A 25,198-nucleotide genomic window follows, 5' to 3' on the forward strand; every position below is an offset into this window, starting at 1 on the left:
AACAACAACAAAAAAAACCCTTGCTGTTTGTGCTCATTTATTTAGCGCCAGACTTGATTTCAAGCATGCCCAGGCTTTAGACAAATGTAGACAATGGCATTAGGAACCGCGTGAATACAAAATAAATAAATTAAATATTACAACAGTGATAATTTCCTTGGCATGCACAAAAAACCAACGCGGCGCTTAGCGGTTTGCGATTACCTGATTTCTCAACATGTGATTGATTAAACGTTTACAGACATTATTTATACTACCTTAATGTTTCTGAATATCTCATAAAAACACATCAAAGCTTTTATCTGAATAAAAAATTGGCATAATAAGCAAGTTCTTGTATTTTAAATAAATACACAGAAAATACAGTCACAACACCAAGAATACACTGTAATACATTAAGAAATCAAACATACAAATAATCAAACAATTTCAATTTTAGATAGAAAAAAAAAAAAAAAAAAAAAAAAAAGATAGATAGATAGATAGATAGATAATCACAACATAAGACATATCGTAAGAAATTAACCGCTGTCCTCGGATGATACAAATCCCTTTAAGCATTTAAAATGGTTGTTCAGTCCGTCCCAGAATGTAATCATTATTTTCCAGCGGGAAAAAAGGAACACTTGAAAATTGTTTATGCTAGCACTGTCCGAAATAGCAACATAAAAACACACAAACAATAAATAAAAAGAGAGATTATCAGTGCGTCCCAGTCCCTTGCAGTAAACTCCGTTCTGTAGTGAAGGGAGGCCTTTTAGAAGGCCTTTCCGAAGTGCCCACGGCCTACGGATTGCTTTGTATTTCCTTTAAAATTCCCAGACACCCACACAGGGTTATAGCCTATCTGTTTCCACTGTTCCACAGAGAAAAACGACGAAACGAAGCTATCCGAACTATTGTGAAGTCCGTTTCAGATTACAGCTGGCTGCAGCAACACAATTTAGTTTTAATTTCTAATCATATCGATGTGACTGGCCAATAGAATTTAATCCAATGCAGAAAAAAAAAATTCTGAAAAAAAATAATAATAAATAAATCCACATATCTATGAGTGAATAATGGGGGTTTTCTTTGTTGTGATCTTCGAGGAAAAAGGCGAATTCTTGAGGGTGGCTGCTGTCAAGCGCTTTGCCGGCGAAAAGATTGATCACCCTTGCTGCCTCTCTACTCCTGCTCTAAAAATATCTACCCCCTTTTCCCATTCGTTTTAAACTTGGACGCATCCAATTGTACTAAATTGTTCATTAAATAACATTATATTGTTGCTTTCTTCACCACTGTGCAATAGAATTTCAAGTCAACATACATAATTTCCATTCGTAAACGCGACCTCACGATGAACTTTTAGTTGTTGTCACAGTCAACAAATGTTTCACACACACACATACACACTCACACTGGTAACAACTATTTTTCGCGCGGTATTATAGGCCTACGTCCAATCTAGAGCTTCATTTAAAGAGATAAGAAAAATATTTATAAAAACATTATTTGACAATTATCTAACTTGCAAACTTACGCTCTTTAATGTCCCAGTTTTCAGCAATTCTTCAGAGGCTGTGTTTATAAAAAAAAAGAGAAAAAAAATTCCAATTAAAGTAAACCCCAAAATAATTTATTTGTATCGTAATGGCTGGAAATGACTATTCGGCAAATGTGGCGGACAATCTCACCATCACTCTTGTACATCCTTATTTATGTGCTTGATAAAATAAATATTTCTAGACCTAGGCTACATCTCTTGTCTGTTAGTCTTGTCAAAACTTTTAAGATTAATGACCCTTGATTGTAAATACGCAAGAAGCCATATTGTAGATGTCCTTATCAGGCAAGGCCTGTGAATTACATCACCAGTAGTTCTACATTTGTTATTGTCTAACATAAGAGGCCCGCACTTTACCCCTCACAACAAAAACAGGACTGTCCAAACACATGGCAGCCGAGAGCTTTTTTATTTTTATTTCGTCCATATTACAATATACTGAATTATAATATCTTGGTGTATTTTTTTTTTTTATCAATTCAGACAAATATTGCTTTCTTTTGCCACCAGGCCCCGAATTTCGATTGGCTGAGATGAGTCATGTGACCAGGAATTGGCTGCAATTTCGCCCATAGTCTTCAGTTTAGTAGACCCTGGTCCCCATACGCTAGTAATATCACCAATATACACAATTATTAAAGCCCGCAAATGCCGTCATAGCAGGAACGCAAAATAAATCCTAGCTTTTTGGATGTTATTTTTTGCGTATGTTGGTGTCGCTGGACGCCCTTTTTGCCCAGGCGAAGCGATGAATTTTGAATTTGAGAGGGAGATTGGGTTCATCAACAGCCAGCCTTCCCTTGCAGAGTGCCTGACGTCTTTCCCCGCTGTCCTGGAGTCATTTCAAACTTCATCAATCAAGGACTCGACAGCAATTCCACCTCCTTTCGAGCACACCATCCCCAGTCTGAGTCCCTGCACAGGCAACCAGGCGCGACCGAGGAGCCAAAAGCGAACTGCCTCCAATGGCCTCCAGCTCCGGACACAAACAACACCGCCGACGCAGCACCAGCAAGGCCCGGCCCCGCTGTCGGGTGGCGCGCCCCTGGCTCACGAGTTCCCATGGATGAAAGAGAAAAAATCTTCGAAGAAGTGCCCCAAGCCCGGAGCCACTGCTGCTGCTGCTGCAGTCGCAGCCTCCCCATCTCAGGCATCCTCCGGATACACAATCCCGGGACTGGAGTCCCCGACAGGTACGTTTATCAAATCAGTGAACGCATTTGTTGTGCATTTTGGACATTTCTCCTGACTCGAACAGAAGTCAATGTAGCTAAATCTCTAAAGAATTTAATTGTCTGTTATTATAACCTAATTATTACAGTGTGATTTCACGTTTCGAATTTTTACGCAATAAAAAAAAAGCTCTTTCGAAATTGTTCTTTGTCCTATTTGTATGTGATGGACGGCATAACCTGCTTTGGATAGACTTGTATTCGAGCTCTCTGTACTTATGGATAATATTTAGGAATAATTGTGTAATTTCATCTGATGTCTACATTTTAAGCACCATTAAGCATGCATGATTGTTGTGCAATCTTATATATATATATATATATATATATATATATATATATATATATTTAAAATCCCGTTCCAGTAATGCCTTAAAAAAAGGCACCCCTCCCCCATTTCTTATCAAAACTATGCACATTCTGAAAGATTACGTTGCCATGCTGCAGATAGTAGATCTTGATCTATAATAACGATTTCATCGCAATTGATGTCAGCTGAGGCTCGATATTTATTCATAACCTTGTTTCATGGCTTGGGGAGCCATTTTGGATATGAGTATATATTGTGAAAGCTGTGGAACGCTACAAAATATGGGGCTTGCTGAAATAACGCTTGTACACCATGCTGGTCTATTACCACAAGACATGCCTAACCATTGCAGTCACTGCTACATGACAAGCCCAAACCACAGGGCTGTTCTACACAGGGATTTTATTGTCATCTGGACCATTTCTCATGTGAAGTTCGATGACTTCGCCTTTTGTGTGAGACTTATTTCTGTCTTGATTCTTGCAGAGGCTCAAGGTGGACTGGATAATGGCAGCGGTTCACGGAGGCTGAGGACCGCATACACCAACACGCAGCTACTTGAATTGGAGAAGGAGTTTCACTTTAACAAATACCTCTGTCGGCCCCGGCGCGTTGAAATAGCAGCACTTTTGGATCTAACCGAACGCCAAGTCAAAGTGTGGTTTCAAAATCGACGCATGAAACACAAAAGACAAACTACGCACCACCGGGACGGGCAAGAAGGCGAGCCCAGCGGTTTCGAGCTCCTGGAGGGAACCGACGATGCTTCACCGTATTCGAGCCAATCACTGGAAGCATCTGGTTCTGGCTCCGGTTCGGCAGCAACTTCTGAGAGTGAGACGTGCCCGACAGCCGCCTCCTACACGAACAGAGCGGACAAAAGCCAGCCCACGCCTGAAGAGGGCCAGGCGAACCAGCCGGAGCCTGCATCTGTTCCTGACATAGCGGTTCACTCCCCCCCGTATCCAACGCCTACTGCTGATAACCCCAGCACAATGGCTGAGGTCCGAGCAACTGGGCCGGAGCATTCGTTCACAGAGCCGCAGGATGCCACCTCATTACCCGAGTTGAATTTCTTTTCGACGGACTCATGCCTACAGATTTCGGACGCTTTATCGCCGAGTTTGCAGAGCTCTCTGGACAGTCCAGTTGACTTCTCTGAGGAAGATTTTGACTTGTTTACGAGCACCCTTTGTACTATAGATTTGCAGCATTTACAGTTCTGAACAATTATGACATCAAAATGCATACAAGAACAATCGAACTCCATCTTATTGCAGCATCTTAATGCTTCTCGACCGCAACATTCCTGTAATAAGACATTTAAAAAAGTGAAAAGAGATCTAACTAAACAGTTAAAAAAGGCGTGAAACAATGCCTAAAAGGAAATAAATGGTCCATTATTTTGAAAATACGATGATGTAATCTTTTTGAATACACATCGGGATGGCCCCTGTCGAAGTTTCAGGTATTTTATTGCCTTTTAATTCTCGGATTTTAGTTCATGTCGACTAACAGATGAATGGTTGCGGACTTTTTCAGTGAAACTCAATCATTGGAATCTCAGGAATTGTGTCAGACATAAGGGTAGTTGAACTGCTTTTAAGAATTCTCCCAAGGCGGGCGTTGTCCCTATTGAATAATTTTAGAACTAGTTTATTTATTGAGATTCTTTAATAGTAAATTTCAAATTTATTTATTGTACGTTATTTTCATAGTTGAAATAAAAAAAATAAAAAAATAAAAAACATGGTGGAGCGAGTGTGATTTGATTCTGTAAGCTTTAATGAATTATTTCATTAAGAATGTGTAATATTTGCATATAGGCTAAATTAATTTTAATAATTTGTTCTTTCTCCTCGGTATTGATGTATTGTGATGAAACTACACAATTCAGTCCGCAGGTTAAGTTAATGTTTGAGGAACGTTATAAAGAGTATATGCAAAGTTTATTCTTATAATACTAATTATTATTATTATTATTATTATTATTATGCTGCTATCATTATATTGTGATGAATAATATTCTGTGTTATTAATACTCATAGGCTACGAGAAAGAGGTGGGAACTGCATAAGTTCAGGAAAAAAAAGAATAAGCAAGTAAACGTGTACAAATTCAAAATACATTTTTAAAACAAGCAAAAAAAAAAAAATAAAAAAATAAAATCAACGAACCTTTTTAAACAATGCAGCACGAACAGTGATTATCATGAATTTTTGTAACGAAAAATTAAGACAATATATTCTTTACAAAATCGTCTGTGTTGGATAACATTAGACGTAAAAAGCAGCAGCACGGATATTATTTATTTTTGATGGATGTTTTAAGCAGCAGCAAAAACAAACAAACAAAAAAAAAGTCTCGGGATAATGTGCAGGAGGATCAAGCGCTTGACTGGGATGTGGGCTCCCATGGCTGCACGCGCCCTGATGCAAAATGGCGCTCGAAACACAATGAAGGATATGAACAATAAAGCGGCAGCCATTATGGATAGTTTAGACTGCAGCTGCGAGCGGGATGCTCCGATCTGGCCCGTTGTCACTTGAAACAATCAATTTAGACAAACACAGGCCAGATTTGTATGAGTTAAAACAACGATTCTTTAATTATTATTATTTTTTAATATCTTGTAACAAACATTAGACACCTTATGTAACTGCTGGATCTGAGCCTTTATGAAGCAGATCATCTTACAATAACAGGGTGGTTAAAACTACTAGTACTACAACTAATAATAACAATAATATTTATTATTATTTTTCACATCCCTACTTTAAATAAACATCAGACTGTGATAGTAATACCATAAAACACTTTATATGGTACAAAAAAGCCTTGATAAATGTTTTTGCCTATTTTATCATTCCTATTTGTCTTTGACCCTGAGAGAATGTAGGCCTACATAATGTTTCCATCACCCAGGTCAGACTTCTGTTATCTCTCTGTTATGAGTTTGAAGCAGCAAGTAAAACAACATTTTAATGCAATTTAAATATTTGAATAGGTCTTTGCTTGGTTTACATGAGCAGTGCCAGTAAATTACCCCTGTGTACGTTGAACAGGTGCTCTGCTCATATTACTGGAAAGGTGGATCTGGTCACAGTAGACCTATGGCAGCTAGGAGTTTAATGCTATATGTGTACAAGAGCCACACACTGAATTAATACACTCACCTGCATTCATCAGAATTAAGGACAAATGAATGATATCCAATCTCAAGCAAAAGCTTACGTTTGCTATTGTGTTATGAGTAGAAGTGTGAAATACAGATGGATAAATAAAATGACAGATGTCTCTTGTGCTGCTGAATAAAAAGGAGTGTGATTTTGGCCAGCTGGCTGGCATCTATCCCTAAATTCCAGTGTCCATTTCAAGTCATCAAGTTTGATTTCCGGTATTTAGTTTTGGTTTAAGTCCTGGTTTGGGATTTCTTAACTTCCTGATGCAAGCATATACAGCACTTGTTCACTATCTCATTTCAGACATCTGCCCGACTTTTGTTTAATTCACCTGAGACAGGTGAGAGAGATTTACATATCAACATATCTCCAAACAAGATAAACAAGGTCTTCTCTGCCCTGAGGCCACACAAGTTTGGCAAATATTAACACTCTAGTTGTGATTTTTCCCCCATTAGCCTGATAATTTGAGGTGTGGCTGGGTCAAGTTTTTTCTCAGTCCCTATGCTTTGCTTGGTGGCCTGCCAGCTCGTTTTTATCAGTACAGCTCTTTCTGTTTATATATTTTGCAGAGCACAGTACTTTGGGACAGCGAAGTCTAAAATAAGGAGAGGTGTGGTGGCATAGGGATTTTCTCACATGAGAAAATGGGCCAATGTTTACAGTGGTGCATCCTGGGTAATGCTATGCCTGAAGCAGTAGTGGGACAAGCCAAGATTGAAGTGGAAATGTCTCCTGCCCTATTTCAGTCAAACCACCATGAAGGCTCAGTTTAATCACTGAAGTGGCTAGGAAACCAAAGTACTTTGTCATAGGACAACAACAATAACAATGGTAACAGCAAAACATTATCTTAGCTTATTTTAGAATGGCCCTATAAGACTTTACGGTTAGCAGTGTCAACACATCGTATTGGATTATGAGCTATATGTAAACAGCTCCCTTTGTAATAACTCTTGTATTCATTTGTTAAGCAAAGACTCTTTGTTCATAAAAGCCTGTGACTACAGAGCTACTGGTCACACGCTTATCAAATGAAGCATTATAGCATATGTGGATCAAAACGGTAACTGCCAATTTAAAAAAAACCCACAGATGTTAATGCAACAACACCACTAAGATGCACCACTTTGTGCTCTGAAAACAGAGGGATTACAATGCCAACTGAAACCTCTCCTGTGAAATTTCATAACGTGAAACATTTCATAGCTTGTGCAATTCAATTTGCAGAACATGTTCGGCATGCAGCCGTAGCACATTTTACTGAAAAACAAGACGCATCATATTCACATAAACTCTCTATTTTTCAAACATTAAGTCAGTTTATGTACACTGAAATAGAAAAAGGAAAAAAGATATTTTCACAAATATGGACATTTCAAATGCATATAGATCTGATAATCATTATATAACGTTTGATAATAACATCATAAAGAGGTATATTAAAGTTTTGGTCTCTCTAGGAAATCTTTTCTATGTAAAGAATGCTGACAAATAGTAAAAGGAAACTGCATGTACAAACTAGAAATACTGAAAACAAAGCCTGTGTGGCAAGTTTTGTGAATGTACACACAAACCTAATTATAGTATTAGGCATTTAGCTATCTGCTAATTACTGCAACTCTCTAAAGGAAACAAAATAGGTGGGGAGCTGTCAATGGTAGGCATATAAAGGGATGGCCAAAGAGCAAGTCAGCAGTACAATATTATCAACAATAGAAAACTCAATTTACATGATCACATCATCGCTCACTATATTCACAGAAATGAACACACTGTTTTGTCAGCGCTGAACCTTGAAGGGACAGTTCACTCATATATGAAAATTTTCTCACACTCAAGTTGTTCCAAACCTGTATGAATTTCTTTCTTCTGATGAACACAAAAGAAGATATTTTGACAAATGTGTGTAATCAAAAAGGTGATGGTCCCCATTGACTTCCATAGTATTTATTTTTTTTTTTTTCATAATATGGAAGTCATTGGGCACCAACAACTTTTTGGTTACCCACATTCTTCAAAATATCTTCTTTTGTGCTCAGCAGGACAGAAACTAATGAAACTAATAGGTTGGGAACAATTTTAGTAATGATCACAGAACATTCATTGTTGGGTGAACTATTCCTTTAAGTGAAACTGCTGATTAAACCTGCTGATTAATGTTTGGGTGAATTAGTGCCTAATTGCTGCTTACCCTTTGCCACTGACGCTTAGGTTTAAGGGTGGGATTAGAGGTGGGTCTTCATGCTTACTCTCTCTAAAAATCATATGTTTTCATATTAATCCAATTGTAAGAATTCATACAAAATCACTACCTAGTAAATAGTTTTCTTACGAGAACGGAAGCAAAAATTATAACTTCAGGCCGAGCTAGAATACTCTGTGATAGATATGGCTTAAAGCATTCATTGCTTTTCACCATTTACACAATGAAAATAAAGTAATCCTTTGGTATGTTAACATTAGCAGTACGCCAAGAAAGCTCACTGAAAGCATGGTGTACATTTCAAAATGTTTTCTAAAGACAGCGACAGATGGTGATGCACAAAGAATGGGACAGTCTGTATATTGGCTCAAGACCTTGCATGTCTTTCTGCACCAACTAAAAAAAAAAAAAAAAAACCCTGTTAAATATAAAATGGCTTTTGACTCTGATATGCTTGCAAGGTTTTAATCTGGGAGAACTTTGTTGGTCTGTGATTTTTGTGTTGATTCAAGTTCATGGATGTTAGTTCACCTGAATTGTCATTGACCAGAACTCTTAATTTGATTAAAAATACTAAAATGTTAAGTTTCCTTGGAACCTAAAAGTAAAAACAAAACAACAACAACAAAAAAACTCAACTAAAAACTGGAGAAGGAATTAAGTCCTTGGGTGTAAAAAAGACAAAAGAATTTGGGGAGCAACATGATATAACTCTGCTGGAGTTTATGGCATGCCGATTCCCTTCTTCAACAGCAGAATCAGAAACAGGTGAAAGTATATGAGCTTTTGTATGCTTGAAGCAGACCCTTCAAAGCTGTCCGTATCTTCTCAGAGGGTGAGGGGGCATTCATTAACACTTGTACAGTATCTAACAGCAACACATTTTACCCTTAACCCTGCCAACAAGAGAATGTGCTGACAATACCTTTGAGCAATCATGCTCTGTTCTGGTGCTATAGTAGACAAGATGACAGCTTCAAGTCACCCAAAAACGTAATGTATCCACTGACATTCCATTGCAGGCTTGAAGAGCAAAGCAGGTGTGCTACATGCTATCAGTCTTTGCACTGATTTACAGTAGGCCTAATAGCTAGTTGTCCATTGAATTTTTATTTTTTATTTTACATTGTAATTAGGATTTTAGGTTTAACTGTATGTGAATGCAGGGTTTCCCATACATTGGTTTATTTGTGGCGGCCTGCCACAATATCAACACTGACCGCCAGGGCCGTAGCTGGGGTTTGCAGGCCCAAGTGCAGGTTGTACCAGTGGGGCCTGCTTGAAATTGTTTAATTTGTATGTTCATTCTATTTATTTATTTGTGCTATTTACACAATGTTTATGGTTTTTCAAGTCTGTAGGTGTCCAGGTACAGAAGCCGAATCAAATGTAAAATAGCACTGCACAGTCTTCACTGTAAAAATTACATTTACAGTCAAACCAAAATTTATTCAGACACCTTCAGCATTTCACTCATTATCACAGTTTATTTGCTATAGTTTAGAAAATGGTAATAAAATATGACAAGAACTCAGAGTTAAACTGTATCAGAACAAATTAATCTTGATAATGTCAGATAACTTTGATAGAAAGGTATGTAATGGATTACAATCAACCAAAAATTCAGACAACTGTTAGCATGACAATATTTACAGAACTATCAATACTTTGTTGACCATTTACCAAGCAATGCTTAATTTTGTTCAGTCTGTGGTGTAAAAAGTTTGCATTAGCAATTAAAGAAAAAACACTTTAGCAAAACATGGACAGATCAAAGTGTCTGAATAATGTTTGGTCTCAAATTTTCTATAAATTTTACTGGTAGTCCACTGTATGAAGAATTTTTGGGTATAATATGTCACAGTGTACTTTATTTTGCTGTACTCAATTACATAAATTAACTATAGAGTCCTGCACCCACTAGTAAAAAAATATAAAAAATAAAATCTGGTGTCTGAATATTTTTTGTTTCAACTGTGGCTTAATTCTTGTTAAAACTACAAAGTAATTCAGTCAAGAGCAGTGAGTGATTTTCTTTCTTTCATTTTCTTGGATTAACATTAAGGACAACGACAGCAGCTAGAAGCTAAATTAGGCGCGGTCACTTTAAGAGACAATGCATCCTTTATAATGATACACATCCGATTTCTTTCTCCACTGTTTACTTACACTAAAGACATAGGCTAACCCACAGTTTTGTCGAGGATACTCTGCAAGACGGGTATTTTGACATACATTTGTATGTATTTATCGATACAAGAGCAAGAAGAGGCAAATTCGCTGTTCAAGCACTTTTCTGGGTGCGCCCTGTGCACACAGAACACCGCACGCGGGTGCTTAATTGGGCTTTTTCACATATTTTTTCCATTTGCATATTTAAACTGCGATTTGTATTTGATTGTTCAGGTCGTTCAGCCGTGGGCCCCATAATCGTCACCACCTTTCACCCCACCAGTGACGGCCCTGCTGACCAACACAAATAGATTTTCCAAAAGGCTTTGACTTCGTTGAATAACCGTGAGCAGTGTTGGGGAAAGTTACTTTTAAAAGTAATGCATTACAATATTGCGTTACTTCCTAAAAAAGTAACTAATTACATTACTTTTACGTTACTTTCTTTTTTAAGTAATGCATTACGTTACTTTTGCGTTACTTTTTAAATCTGGGCTGGGCTTGCTTGTTTGCTTTTAATATAAAAAGTTCTATTTTTGGCAAATGTAAAAGTCCTTTTGCACCAAAAGCGTCAGACTGAAGGAAATGTAAATTCATGTCTGTACAGTAGAACACAGAAGAAGAAAGTTCAACACTCTTCAATAGCAATAAAAAAGAAGAACAAATGTTAGTTTATCTTGTGTAATTTTTGCTTATTGGTATGATTGAATTGGACCATCGAAGCTCAGCAGCAAACTGGTTAATAAAACGGGACTGAATACATAAAGTATATTTGTATTATTAAACATATTTAAATATTGCAGCTTTGAGTCATATTCTAAGTTGTTTTTAATTGTTTTTGTTAACTTTGAGGAAAACTAAATCAGTTGTGTGTGTGTGTGTGTGTGTGTGTGTGTGAGAGAGAGAGAGAGAGAGAGAGACAGTGAGATGAATTAATGCATGTTCACATTTATTCTAGAACTAAAGTAACATCTTAATCCCGATTTCCCAAAACATGGGGACAGGAGAGCTTTCAATCAATAAACGGGAAAAAAAGCAACTGCCGTTACTTATTTGAAAAATTAACTCAGATATTCTCTTGTAAATTAAAAAGTAATGGTTACTTTACTAGTTACTTGAAAAAAGTAATCTGATTATGTAACTCGCGTTACTTGTAATGCCTTACCCCCAACATTGACCATGAGCACTGCACATTTCAAAATCAAAATGCGGCACAGGTTATTTTATATAAATGTATCTTTGAAGGGAACCAAATGTCTTCAGAAAAGTTTTGATGTCATTTTCATTTTATCTTTCCTTTAATGCCTCATATAAGTAGTGTAAAGCTGCTTTGATTACAGCCGTTACCATCTGCTGTTTTATATTTACATTATATACATATACTTCCCCCGGGGGAAGTGCCGCCACACATAGCATCCGCATCCAGTGTAGACAGCATCACTGATTATAATGAGTTCTATAGTATTTTGTTGCGCCGCTCATGCCTGGTGTAGACATGGTGTAAGTCTGCTGGAAACACTGGAATGTACGAAGAAAAGGGTAAATCTTTGGTCCTGCATCCATGTCCAAGTAAAATCCACGTTTGGTCTGTCTATTAATATAGCTCACAAAATCTGTATTTTATATATATACATAATGGGAAATAATATATATATATATTTTTTAAATAGAAATATTTTGCAATATTATAAATGTCTTTACTGTCACTTTTGATCAATTGAATGCATCCTTGCTGAATTAAAGTATTACTGTAATTTATTTTAAATAGTTAATATTAAGCAGCTTAACTGTTTTCAACATTGAAAATTGATAAATGTTTCTTAAGCATCAAATCATCATATTAGATCATCATATTAGAATGATTTCTGAAGAATCATGTGACACTGAAGACTGGAGTAATGATGAAACCAGACAAGTCCTCTGCACAATCTGACCTGTGTTTCAGCCTGGAATTAAACCACACCATGCTAGTTTTGTCTTGCCAGAGGAGAACTGGCCCCAGTTTTTTCTCCATTTTCTTGCCACTGTCGCCTTTGGCTTCTTTCGACTCCCTCCTCTTGTCTTGCTTAGTTGCAGATGCTTAATTTCTGCCAATATTGTTGCCTTGATTGCATAGACACTATTGGAAGAGAGCTGAACTGGATGATGACATCACTAAATCATCATAACTGACTTGAACTGAAAAATTGACTTTGTAATTGTCCTCTTGCATTATTGACAAACAATTTTCATGTCTGTAAAGCTGCTTTAACACAATCTGTATTGCATAAAGCACTATATAAATAAAGATGACTTCACTACATGTATAGTAAATCACTGCAAAGACTTTTTTTTATTTTTTTATTGAGCTTTGGCTTTCTTCGGTTTTTCTATGGGATCGAAAAGTGCACCACATTAATGCAATTTTCATTCTCTTCTAAAAACTAGGAGATGGAATACCCACTCAGAGAATGCCTATCATATTTCATGGCTTTCTGTGCAGACAGCCAACCAATACAGTAAAGAGGTAATGAGCAACATATAGAATGTCATGTGACCTCCTGAAAGCTTGGAATAGAAGCAGAGTGCTTTAGCCCACAGTGAATACAGTATACTCACTTATCATATTTAGCTGCCTACAACATGTAAGATTCATAATTTGTTTCGCCTCAATGAGCCACTGCAAATGTCCCAATCATACAAATAGTAGACTTGAAGGCGTTTTATTGACATTATACAAATACGATGGTTTGTAATCTGTAGTGATTCAATAATAAGCATATATCAATCATGCAGAATGAGAGATAAGGGCTCTGGATTTTATTTGTATTTTTTTTTTTTAAATAAAATTCAATTAATCAGGGCAACAGCCACTGAGTAAGCAGCATTACCCTCAGGCCACTCCATGAAGTTGTACATTGTGCGTATTTACAATCTCTCAAATTGTTTGTGTATGTGTGCACACCAAACACACTCACAATCGAGCATATTAGTGGTAAGTTGTCTAATTTTCTGTATTAATCATGTAAGTTGTTAACCATAAATGGACACCAAACAGACCAATTCAACTTATAGCAGCATCAGTGTGGTGACTATGTGTGATGAAGAGGCATACATTTACCTAATGTGTGACTTATCAATAGCTTAAACAGTCAAACTCAAGCTTTAGGTACTGTGAACTACAAAATCAGTTGACCCAGTATGATCCATCTACAAACATACTTGACCCTTAAATCTCAGCTGTCAAGAAACCATGCCTGTGCTGCAAAATTTTAAGCAAGACTTGCAATGCATGTGAAACAAAATATCAAAAACAGATTTTGGGACAGTGCATATTACATCTCTCCATTAACGATCAGCATGCTAACAAGACTACTATGACTTTTCATACCATAATTTTGCAAAAAAAAAAAAAAAAAAAAAAAAAAAAAAAAAAAAAAAAAATATTTTTACATTCTCATGAATCTTTATTTTTTATTAAGTTCGATGTAAAAAAAATCCTCATACTGATAAGTAGAACAGAGGTCTTTAATGTTATAATGCATGTTAAATGCTACTCTAGATGTCTGTAACCCCATGAAATGGCATGAAACTTTAAACCAGTGACTTTATGGAAATCTGTGTGTACATATCTATCAAAAGTACTTAAGATTTAGTCACACATGGGCAACCTCCACTTTGCTACTCAACCACCTGGAATGACAACACCTGCCCAAAAAGTTTACATCTGATTTGCATATAGTTGACAAAGAGAGAGTGGCCTATGACAGATGTGACAGCGAGAGGTTAATTTTACATAGACACAGAGAGAAATAATTAATAGTATGTGTATAATAATATGTTGTGAAATACATGAATAAAAATAGACAAATAATGTTGATACAGCACCACAAAAAAATGCTTTTTAATTGCTGTTTTTGACTTGTTTTCCAGTTAAAATTTCTAAAAACTAGATCATTTTAGTTACTTGAGAAACAGCACTGCATAAGATATTAAGCCTTATTTTCAGAGAATGATTCATAAAACTATAAACAAGTTAAAAAGTGCATAAATCTATCTCAAGTAAATGTATCTTTATTTGATTTGATTTTTTTTTTTAATTAGTGGAAAGCAAGCCAAAAACAATGATTAGGAACATGTTTTTTTCTGTGGTATTGTTTACAACAGAAAGCTAACATACTGAAGACAAGTTTTTGGATTTATCTTAAGGTGGTGAAGAGTTTCAGAGGCTTGAGATGGAAGGAATGATATTTTGAGGCAGACAGAACAACAGAATGATAGATAGAATGACAATGACAAAATGACAGAATGACAGAATGACAGATAGATAGATAGATAGATAGATAGATAGATAGATAGATAGATAGATAGATAGACAGACAGACAGACAGAAGACATACAGACAGATCTGGTGAAAAGTATGAAAAAAGGTGATTTCAGAGAATAAGCATGATATGACTTGGCTAAAGCATTCATTTGATACCAACCTGAACAAGGTGAACCCCTTACACATCAGATTGTGAAAGTCTAAACAACATCAACCTACAGACCTCACAAGGCCTCATGTTGTCTCGGTTTGACAAAGAATAACAGCCTGATTACACACAAACTCCCATTTTTCTTTTTAGATACGCCTGTGAAGTACAGTATCTGAGTCATGTCAGCAGATCTTTTGCATAGTTTGTCTAAGAGGACATTAAGATGAATCGTGCCCGCATCTGCTAAATATTTGATTTATTGAATGCTATGGTAGTATGTTTGCACTGGCAAATTAAGTGTGCACACATATTTACAGAATTTCCAAAAAGTTGAAAAGAGATTCAGACAAGACCGCTAGAGAGACGTATATAGACAAAACAATAGAACAATAGATAGAAAGATAGATAGAACGGTACATAGATAGAACGACAGACAGCTAGATAGATAGATAGATAGATAGATAGATAGATAGATAGATAGATAGATAGATAGATAGATAGATAGACAGACAGACAGACAGACAGACAGACAGATAGATAGATAGATAGATAGATAGATAGATAGATAGATAGATAGATAGAGTCGAGTAAAATGACAAAAACCAGACAGAGGTCATTGTTTCTACTGCTCCATCACGCATTTGGTTGTTTGCATCAGTGGATTAAGATGAATTATCTAGATCACTTTGGAAGTTAAATTCAGACAATCTACATGTCCTATGTTTGTTTATTACAATGACTTGGATAATTTAGGCAGATGGCTCATTTAACCTCTGTTCAACATATGAAAATAAGGACATGACTGACTTTGGGTAGGTGTCAACTCACAAAGGATGGATGCAGGATGAAAATCATTTAATTTGTATAGTGATTTTCTTAGTACCCCACTTTACATGTACAATGGAAATACCATAATCCCCACCTACGTGCATAAATTATTCTGCAAAGCCGGTGTGTGTCAATACTCTTACCGCACATCGGCTACTCGAGTGACGACAAAATGGAATGGTCGTGGGTGAAGGACATGAGCCGGCTTTCAGAACTGAGAATATTACAAGGCCTGGGTTGATGGACTGTAAGAGGAAATTAATAATAACAAGATTTCATCTGTGGTGTTAAGGTTAACATGTGCAGCTTAGTGTACAAACTCTCAATGTTGAGCATGTGGTGTTGAATGAAGAAAGAAAACTACATTTGAATGGCTTCAAGGGCCATCCATTATGCAAGTTAATGACTTGGACATGCAAAAAATCAAAGGTAGTTATGATGGTAGCCCCATTACTCTCATCTGCATTGTTTGTTTTGCCTAGCAAAACAGGAAAGGAACTGCCAAAGTATACAAATTGAATAAAAAATATTTCAGTTTTAAAGTTTTATATACCTTAACCAATAAAATTCACCATTACCATAGCAATGATCCCATAAATCATTCACAACGGTTAAATAATTGAGTGTCATTACATACTTGTGTCTAAGTCTCATTGGTTGAAGTGTAGAAGTAATTTTAGTCTAACAATCTTGAGTGTTCAGAAACATTAGTCACGTGGCCATTTAGCCCTAACTGGGACACGGCTAAGCTGCAGCTCAAAAGCAAATCTAAAATTAAATTGTTTTATCTAAAGTTGTTCCTAATAGCAGTTTTTTTTGTAAACAATTTTTTTGTGTCTAGACCTGAATTGTTGCTTGTAGTTCGAGCTATTGAGAACAATCCGTCAGACGACCGCAAATCGTCAGCCAATCGAGTATCTACATTATATTAATGTAATAATAACAATAATGAACTTAAAAGGCAAGAATCCTTTCATGTTTAAAATCATAATGAGTTATTTTACTCTAATCTGTTTATAGCTGTTACCATTACTCGCAGGAATAAACCGAGCCGCGAGGGTGCGCAGCGGCTTTTTATTTATTTATTTATTTTTCGTAGGAAGGTTTAATCTTATGCAAATAATAGTTGATATCTAATAGTTGAGATATATGATTTACTTAAACATCAAGTAAATAAAGAAATGTCTGTTTATTTATTAATAATATATCAATTATATTAATAATAAAAACTATTATTATTGTTATTAAATTTACATAAATGGTTCTTTCCTGTGTTCTTTTCCAGCTATAAATGTAGTCTAATTTATAAATATTTTATATTGTATGCTCTGAAACACATTTTATTCTTCTCTCACATCCATTTCAAAATCTGCGCATCATTATTGCTCTAATACCCCTTACACAAGCCTCTTATAATTTTAATAAATGTTTTGCGCGGTCATTTGAAGAGTCGTTGAAAAGAACATCAGATTCAGAAAATGTTAGGGTTGTTAAAATCTTAATGTCACTAGCAAGGGTCGTTGAATCTTACAAGACATTGATGATTCGTTTGTGATCATTAGAAACATGAACTGTTCCAAATTATTGTGTTCACGCAGTGATGATCCTGGTACTAGTCTGTATAAAACATTGCAACCAATCAACTGATGGATTCGTTTAAAACCACCACAAGACCAGAGGACTCCTGAGTGTAGGGCAGAGCTACAACAGTACTAACAAAACTGCTCAAGGTAGTTTGGAGTCTTTGGCTGCGCAACTAGACAATCACTCGGCACTTGAATCGACAGATAACAAATCACTGTGGGCGTTATATTGTTACCCTTTTTTGTACCACCATGTACTAATGAGCAAATATATTCTAACTTCTTCAGCCCCCCATATTGAGCGTGGGCTTCATATGAAGAGGAAGACTTGTTCAGCATTGTCATCTTAATTAATTATTAGCTTCTCTCTTTTGCTGTCCACCAACGCCTGCCAAGCAATCCATGGTGCAGACAAGCTCATTAGTTTGACTTACAATCCTAAAGTTTGGGAAGTTATGTTTAGAACGCGTGTTTTATAACCTACGGTTTTAAAACTAAAGTTACAAACTGTAAAGACTATCTTCCACACTTTGATCTGCAGCTGGATTCAAGGAGAAAAAAAAACTATGGAAAAAGAGACCAATTCCAGGCAGCAATGTAGCAACACACGTTTCTACGGGCTGTGAGAGAAAAAAAGGAACTCGTTGGCGTTCTTTTCCTGCTCGTTTGGACTAAACAGAAGGCTCGCTGTCGACCTAATTTGGTTTTGGTAACAGATCAGTTCAGTGATTCAATTAGACGGGTCCAAAGCCAACCCGGGCCGATCTGTGAACCGTGGCGTCACTTCCAATTCGAGTGTTAAAGAGATTTCCTTCCTAAGCACACATAATAAACTCTGCGTTCGACTAGTCTTACAGGCAACACTGAATATTACTCTTATTAAAGAGGACAATCGCCTAGGCCTACCTCAGCCTATTAAAGTATGAAGAAAACACATTATTCACTAACTCGCAAATTAAAACTAGAAAGTAAACACGGTTGGTAAGTGAAGAGATGAGAGGAGATGAAGAACAAAATTTCAATGCAAAGTCTGGAACGTTCTTTCTTTATTTCTCTCCTTCGGAGTGCCTTTCTCGCAGGGTTTGACATATTCTAGCTGTTATCAGATTGATGGGCTAGTTTGATTGAAGTGGCTTTGTCATGCAAATGTCAAGCGCGTGATGGATGGTCGCCTTGCGCTGACAAACTTCTGGAGGTCCCCTCACCATTGGCGCCGTGACGTCTCACGTGACCAGCAGCTGAGGTAAATGTGAGTTATAGGGAACCATGAGCAAATACTCCAGATGTAGGCCTAAGCATTTCCCCCTTCCGCATGACATACTGTTGCGAGCTTGCAGGACAGGAGGCTCTCCCGATCTCTCAGGCTGACCCTCCGCCTTTAATTGCGCATGGACAATTCCAGTATGAACTCTTTTTTGGAGTACACAATTTGTAACCGTGGGACGAACGCTTACTCGCCCAAGGCTGGATACCAACACTTGGATCAGGCGCTCTCGGGCCCCTTCCATACCGGACACGCAAGTGACAGCCATAACGCTGATGGACGACTTTACATAGGGGGGAGCAACCAGCCAGCAGCAGCACAACATCAGCACCAGAGCGGCGTCTATGCGCATCACCAGCACCAAACTCATCAGAGTGGCATTGGCCTTACCTACGGTGGCACGGGGACTACGAGTTATGGGACCCAGGCCTGCGCCAACCCAGACTATGCTCAACACCAGTATTTCATTAACCCTGAGCAGGATGGGATGTATTATCACTCATCGGGGTTTTCAAACTCAAATCTCGGTCCTCACTATGGCTCCATGGCTGGTGCGTACTGCGGGGCGCAGGGAGCCGTTCCAGCCGCACCTTATCAGCATCATGGATGCGAAGGCCAGGATCACCAGCGAGGCTACTCACAAGGCACCTACGCCGACTTATCGGCCTCCCAAGGGAGGGAGAGGGACACGGATCAGTCGCCACCTGGAAAGACATTCGACTGGATGAAAGTCAAAAGGAACCCTCCTAAAACAGGTTGATTGAATTGCCTCTATGACGAAAATTTTCCACTCAAATCAAGAGCAATTATGCCTTACACATTTCCTTAAAGCAAAGAAGCTTGCAGATCACCAACATATAACATTATACACAAATTAGAAACTTTATATACCAAAAATATCTAAAGACAGATAAGTTGAAAATAGGCCTGTTCACTTCAGTTTCAAACCGTCTCCCTCTGCGTTAATGCATCGAACAGACATGCTTTCGTTCGCCCTTGGAAATACACCAGCACTGTTATCCTTAACTTGTCCCCGGTTCTCGCCGCGCAACATTCGTTTTTGTTGGCCTCCATTGTGTTCTTAAGCTTTCGTCTCCTGTCCCAGCAGTGTTTGCCTCACAACGATTTAGTGCACCAACTTTTACACACGGGGGCCACCATTTTGACATACTGTACAAATTGAGTGGTCATAAAGCCACCTTTGGGGAGTACTGAATTGCATGTATTCCATAGACCACCCCATTATGAGTTATTTTAAAATTGATAACACATACAAACAGGATAATTATGGTAAGGTTAACAAAAGTTTGCAATACCGTATGACTTTTTGAATTTCTGCGTGATAGTGCAATTTAAATTGTCACATCTAATAAAGTTTAAGAACAGGAGCATACTTGATTGTTGTTGGTGTGTTTATAAAATAAGCCGTTGAATTATGACTATGGTCTTTTATTTCTGTGTTCAATTGACAAACAGCCATTTAATTGTTCTTTAATTTCTTCCTCGCAGCTAAAGTGGCCGATTACGGACTGGGACCACAAAACACAATCCGGACGAATTTCACAACGAAACAACTCACGGAGCTCGAGAAAGAGTTTCACTTCAGCAAATATCTCACGCGAGCGCGGCGAGTCGAAATTGCTGCCACGCTCGAGCTGAACGAGACACAGGTGAAGATATGGTTTCAGAACCGCCGAATGAAACAGAAGAAGCGAGAGAAGGAGGGACTCGCGCCTGCTTCGTCCACCTTGTCTAAAGACCTCGAGGATCACTCTGATCACTCAACTTCAACATCTCCAGGAGCTTCTCCAAGTCCCGATTCCTAACCGATGACGATGGTTTCGGGTGCATTGAACAACAGATTCGAAATATATACTAAAGTCTATTAACTTAAGCATTCCACAATGTGCCCGAAAGACCTTCTCGTCTTCTTATAATGGACGATTCGTTTTTGGAAACTGAACGTCTGGCGAAAAAGTGAAGAGCAAAGAGACTTTTAGCCTAACAATGAACAGATTTACACCGTCTGCTCGAACAAAATTTCCAATACTCCCTGGAAACGTTTGTGTGTGTTATACAGGGTATTTCTATTATAAATATAATGCACTTTCACAATGTTTACAAGTCTCTAAACGAACCTAACTGACTTTACAGGGAGCTTATTGTGTTGTCAAAATATGTATTGGTGTTTTTTGTTGCGTTTATGAAAATTTATTTTTTATTTGATGTACAAATTTCATATATTTGAGTTTTGAGGATTGTAGCTATAGGGGCTTTCGGACTCCTTGCACTATACGTTTACAGGGTAGGCCTTTACTGAACACCAGCACAATTTACTGGAATATATGAACGATTCCTTCTCAGTGTGCACTGTGATATTCAATTATTTGCCAATTTACAGTGAGAAATAATTAATACTGTGTTGCTAGTCAGGCCTAATTTACTATAAAAATGTGAATTTTGGAAAAAGGTTCTATTCCGTTTGTAGAAAAAAAGCAATGCAGGGTGTTTAAAATGTACTTTTCTTAATTAAAACATTTAAATAATTTGATCTTTTAGCCTAGTATTTTTTATGCGCAGACGAGCTGAGTTTTATTAGTTACTGTCTGTATGATTCCGTAATCTGAATGTCTCAATCAAATGCTTCTGTCAGTTCTTTATCTACCTCAAATAAAAACAATATTTTACTGAAGCAGTCTCTGCCACCAGTTTACATGTGTATGTAATATAAGAAAAATAAATAAAAATAATTAAATAATAATAATAATAAATGGTAGAATGGAGTAAATGATGACAAAGGTTTAATAGTTCTTCTCTTCAGTTAGAGGGTGAGAAAGCGCCCACCAGTCAATTGTGTTAAGGATGCTCGGAGAACGGAACGGAATGTTGTTGAGCAATCAGGGTGGTTAAAGTTGAACTTTTTACCTCGGTGTGCTTCTGGGATATCTAAACATCCAAACAGACTCTCTCTCTCTCTCGCTGAGTGGTTTAGGGTTGGCACAAATAGCTCTGATCCTGAAGACAAGCTTTCGAGAAACGGAACTGAATTGTGGGCGGTGCATCTCTGAGTTATTGAGTGTTGTTATGAATGGGCTTCTTATTCGCTAAACACTTTCAAAACCATAATTCTTCAGAATAGTCCGTTAAATGCATTGAATTGTCATTCACGAGTGCTCAACAACAAATAAAGCATTCATAAAGGTGATATGTAAATATCGACTTTGACAGTTTACATGAGCTCTCCAATTCTTACAGCTGTTAAATATTACTATAATTGACATATCACGTCATTAAAAATCCGTAGAAGGAAAATTATGCCATGCTAGACATGTTTGATCTTTGCAGCAAGGTTAACATTAGGTCCACTTCAGAGGAAAACAATGCTGGACTGCAGTGGCATTTAGGCACACCAGCTTCCTGAGTGGTTCTGTTACTCAAACGCATCTCTCTCACCAGGCCAGTGTCTTTGTGGCGAGACAGACAACACATATTGTAACAAGCACAGTTCCTTTAAGCGAAGGCAAAAACTTGTTAGGCAGTAGACTGGCTTCTGCAACAACGTTAAAGAAATGTTCAAAAGCATTTACACATTTAATTATGATTGAATATATACTAATTACGACTTCAATGTCACTATACCACCTTAGGATTCATAATGTCCCTTATATTACAAAATATATTTTTAATTATTATTTCATAAAAATATCGTTGCATTTTAAAATATAATAATTACCCTTAAAGTATATACACAATCTAAACAAATACAAACTGGAAATGAAGACTATACAGATTCTCTCTCGACCATCTGCTGGTGCAGATTTCAGTCACGCTGTTCGGGGCGTTTGTCCTGTACCCCCTGAACGGGCCTTTGATCCAACTGCTACCCCTGCGGTCAACATCCGTGGTTTGCACAGAAACGTAAAGTAATGCTTACAGTAGGGGGTTTACACGGAGGTCACCCTTAACTTTACTTGAACTCTTTGTCGAAAAACTGGACGAGTCTCTGACACATATAAAATGAAAAATGAAAAATTCGATTATTATTCAATTTGTTATCCCTCATATTAGCAGGTTTTTAAAATATACATTGTGATTTGTGTGGGCCTACACTGTAAAAAATAAACAGTTGAGAAATTAAAAAAATAAATAAATAAGGCAACCTGATGCAGTAAGACTGAGTTTTCTCAAAAATAGTTTTTTTTTAAGGTCTTTTCAGTAAAGATACTTTGTTTAGTCAAGAAAAATATATTTGTTCATGCAGTGCTGATTGTCTTATCAGTGCTGATTAACTTTTTTTTTGTCACAGCAACTGAAATAACAATTACTGTTGTTGAGGTAATTTAATTTTTTTTCTGTTTTCTGGATGAAAATAAAGAATGTGTAAAAACTCACCACATTGCATTTTAATGTTTATTCACGAATGACAAACTTGAAAATATTATAGAAACTTTATTGGATAACTTAGTCTATGTAGACAACATCTTACAAAGATATCCAAAAAATGGATTTAAATGGTTGAACATATATACTCTATGACTCAAAACCTGACACACAAACCTAAAGAATGTGAGTGACAATCAACAAATGTTAAAAAGTTGAGCTCTTTACATCACAGCACAACAAATAACCAACGATAATAGCATAACAACAACCAAAAAAGTTTAGATATAGTCACCAAACAGCAAAACATAATCCTATAACAGTAACTGCATAATTTATTCATGCTGCAATGCATGCTGGGAACTCACAAAGCCTTAACTTTTTAGCAATATGAAATTCTTTGTTCAGACTACGGCGTTTCACTAGTTGGGACAACATTTGGAGTAATTTTGTTGGTCTGACAAGGGTTTTTATGTAGTTTCAAGAAAACAGCATTTTTTTTAGCATTTGAGACATGCAGTTGCATTTTTTTTTACAGTGATACGCATTTCCAATTATTTTACATTACTTTACAGTATCTACAGGACTTGTTTAGGTTTGTCACGAAGATTGGACATACATTGGGGGGGTTTTCCTCCCTCGAAGTGTAATTTCAAGTAATTTCTCAATATAAAAAAGGTCACCTTAAAAGAAAATCTGCTGACAGATTTTCGTTCAAATTAGACATCGGATTTTAGGAACTCTCAGTTTTCTTTTGTGCCTACCGCAAAAACACATGCGGAGCAAAGCAGGTGAGCGAGAGAGGGCAAACTCCGGTGAAGGAACTGGGGGAATGATCTCTGAGATGGAGGGTGCTGACAAGTGGTGAAGAGAACTAGTGGAGGGGGTCGCAAAGGTTTGGGGGGTCGTTTTTCGAACATTTGAGGAAACGAGTTTGCCTAACTTTTTCCCCAATTGTTCACTCTCTTGTGGCCTCACCTCTTCCCCAAAGTTTACGCGGGCTTGACAGTTCCATTTCATCCACGACCCTCTGACGGACTACCCCAATATTTGCTCAGGCGGAGAGGTTTGCCCTGGGTCCTGCCTCAAACATCCCCTGACTGCTTCTCCCCTGGCCTCGGTTCACACAGAGTTCAGGCCAAATTAATATTCGAAATAGGCAGGTCAGCCTGTCAGGAGCTGCGAACGGGCTTCCATCTCACCGGGGTCACGCGCAGGTCTCTCCCTTCAGCTTGTGCCGCGAGCACCGTTCTGGGGTTTCACTTTGTCTCTCTTGAATTATTTTAGCTGTTCACCCGTATCTTCCACTCTCCCCGGACAGAACCTTTGATTCCCCCATCTCTCCACCGCACTGTAAACGCACATTATTTATTTATTTATTTATTTATTTATTTATGTTTTTTTTTAAATTAAGAAGCTTTCGATTTAGAAGCAAGTAGCTAACATAATGTTCGTGAATTACAGAAAACAACATTAAGACGTTTTAAAAATGTAAAAACTGAACTTTTGAATGGCTTAAAAATGATTGATCTTAAATCTTAAATTATTGATAAACATGTATTCATGGTTATGAAATTAGTACCTCGAGGAAAAGTGTGTAATATGGCAGGTAAAAACGAAAAAGCAATATATTATCAAGACAGACTTACACAAATCAGTTAAGATGAATTACAGTAACTGACCAATTTTCTATTTTGACCTGACAATGTGAGCTCATGTGCTTTGTGTCTCTCACATTTAATTACCTACGCAGATATTGTTTTTTATTACTACTTTAGCTACTGTAACTTAAAGCGACTGACATTTGCATTCCCAGCAGTTTTACATTCAATTGCATTTAAATTGCATTTTTATTAGTAATTTATTTACATAACTCTTCTAAATAGCGGGAGAAACGTTTATTTAATTAACCTCTTGAAAAAGCTCATATGTTAAAGCTTACACTCAGTGTTAAAATTAAACAATACCAAATATTTCTAAATAATTTAATCTAATTTATTTTAACAATTATTATTATTGTTAATATTGATATTAACAA

General features: G+C 37.1%; 2 protein-coding genes and 1 long non-coding RNA gene across 4 annotated transcripts in view; 2 read left to right on the plus strand and 1 right to left on the minus strand.

Moving 5' to 3' along the window:
• Window positions 1-25,198, minus strand: part of LOC122138032 — a 230,533-nt gene that overhangs the window by 47,711 nt on the left and 157,624 nt on the right. The window lies entirely within an intron of this gene.
• On the plus strand, window positions 475-9,679 carry LOC122138025 (homeobox protein Hox-B2a-like). The gene is made up of 2 exons (XM_042728483.1): window positions 475-2,739; window positions 3,575-9,679. Exons 1-2 carry the CDS (start codon window positions 2,238-2,240, stop codon window positions 4,312-4,314), a joined length of 1,242 nt encoding a protein of 413 aa, XP_042584417.1. The 5' UTR covers window positions 475-2,237; the 3' UTR covers window positions 4,315-9,679.
• On the plus strand, window positions 17,600-21,472 carry LOC109089341 (homeobox protein Hox-B1). Its single transcript, XM_019103462.2, has 2 exons — window positions 17,600-19,535; window positions 20,290-21,472. The coding sequence occupies exons 1-2, from the start codon at window positions 18,905-18,907 to the stop codon at window positions 20,604-20,606; spliced, it is 948 nt and encodes a 315-aa protein (XP_018959007.1). The 5' UTR covers window positions 17,600-18,904; the 3' UTR covers window positions 20,607-21,472.

This window comes from Cyprinus carpio, chromosome A3, assembly GCF_018340385.1.
Source record: "Cyprinus carpio isolate SPL01 chromosome A3, ASM1834038v1, whole genome shotgun sequence".
Classification (NCBI taxonomy): domain Eukaryota; kingdom Metazoa; phylum Chordata; class Actinopteri; order Cypriniformes; family Cyprinidae; genus Cyprinus; species Cyprinus carpio.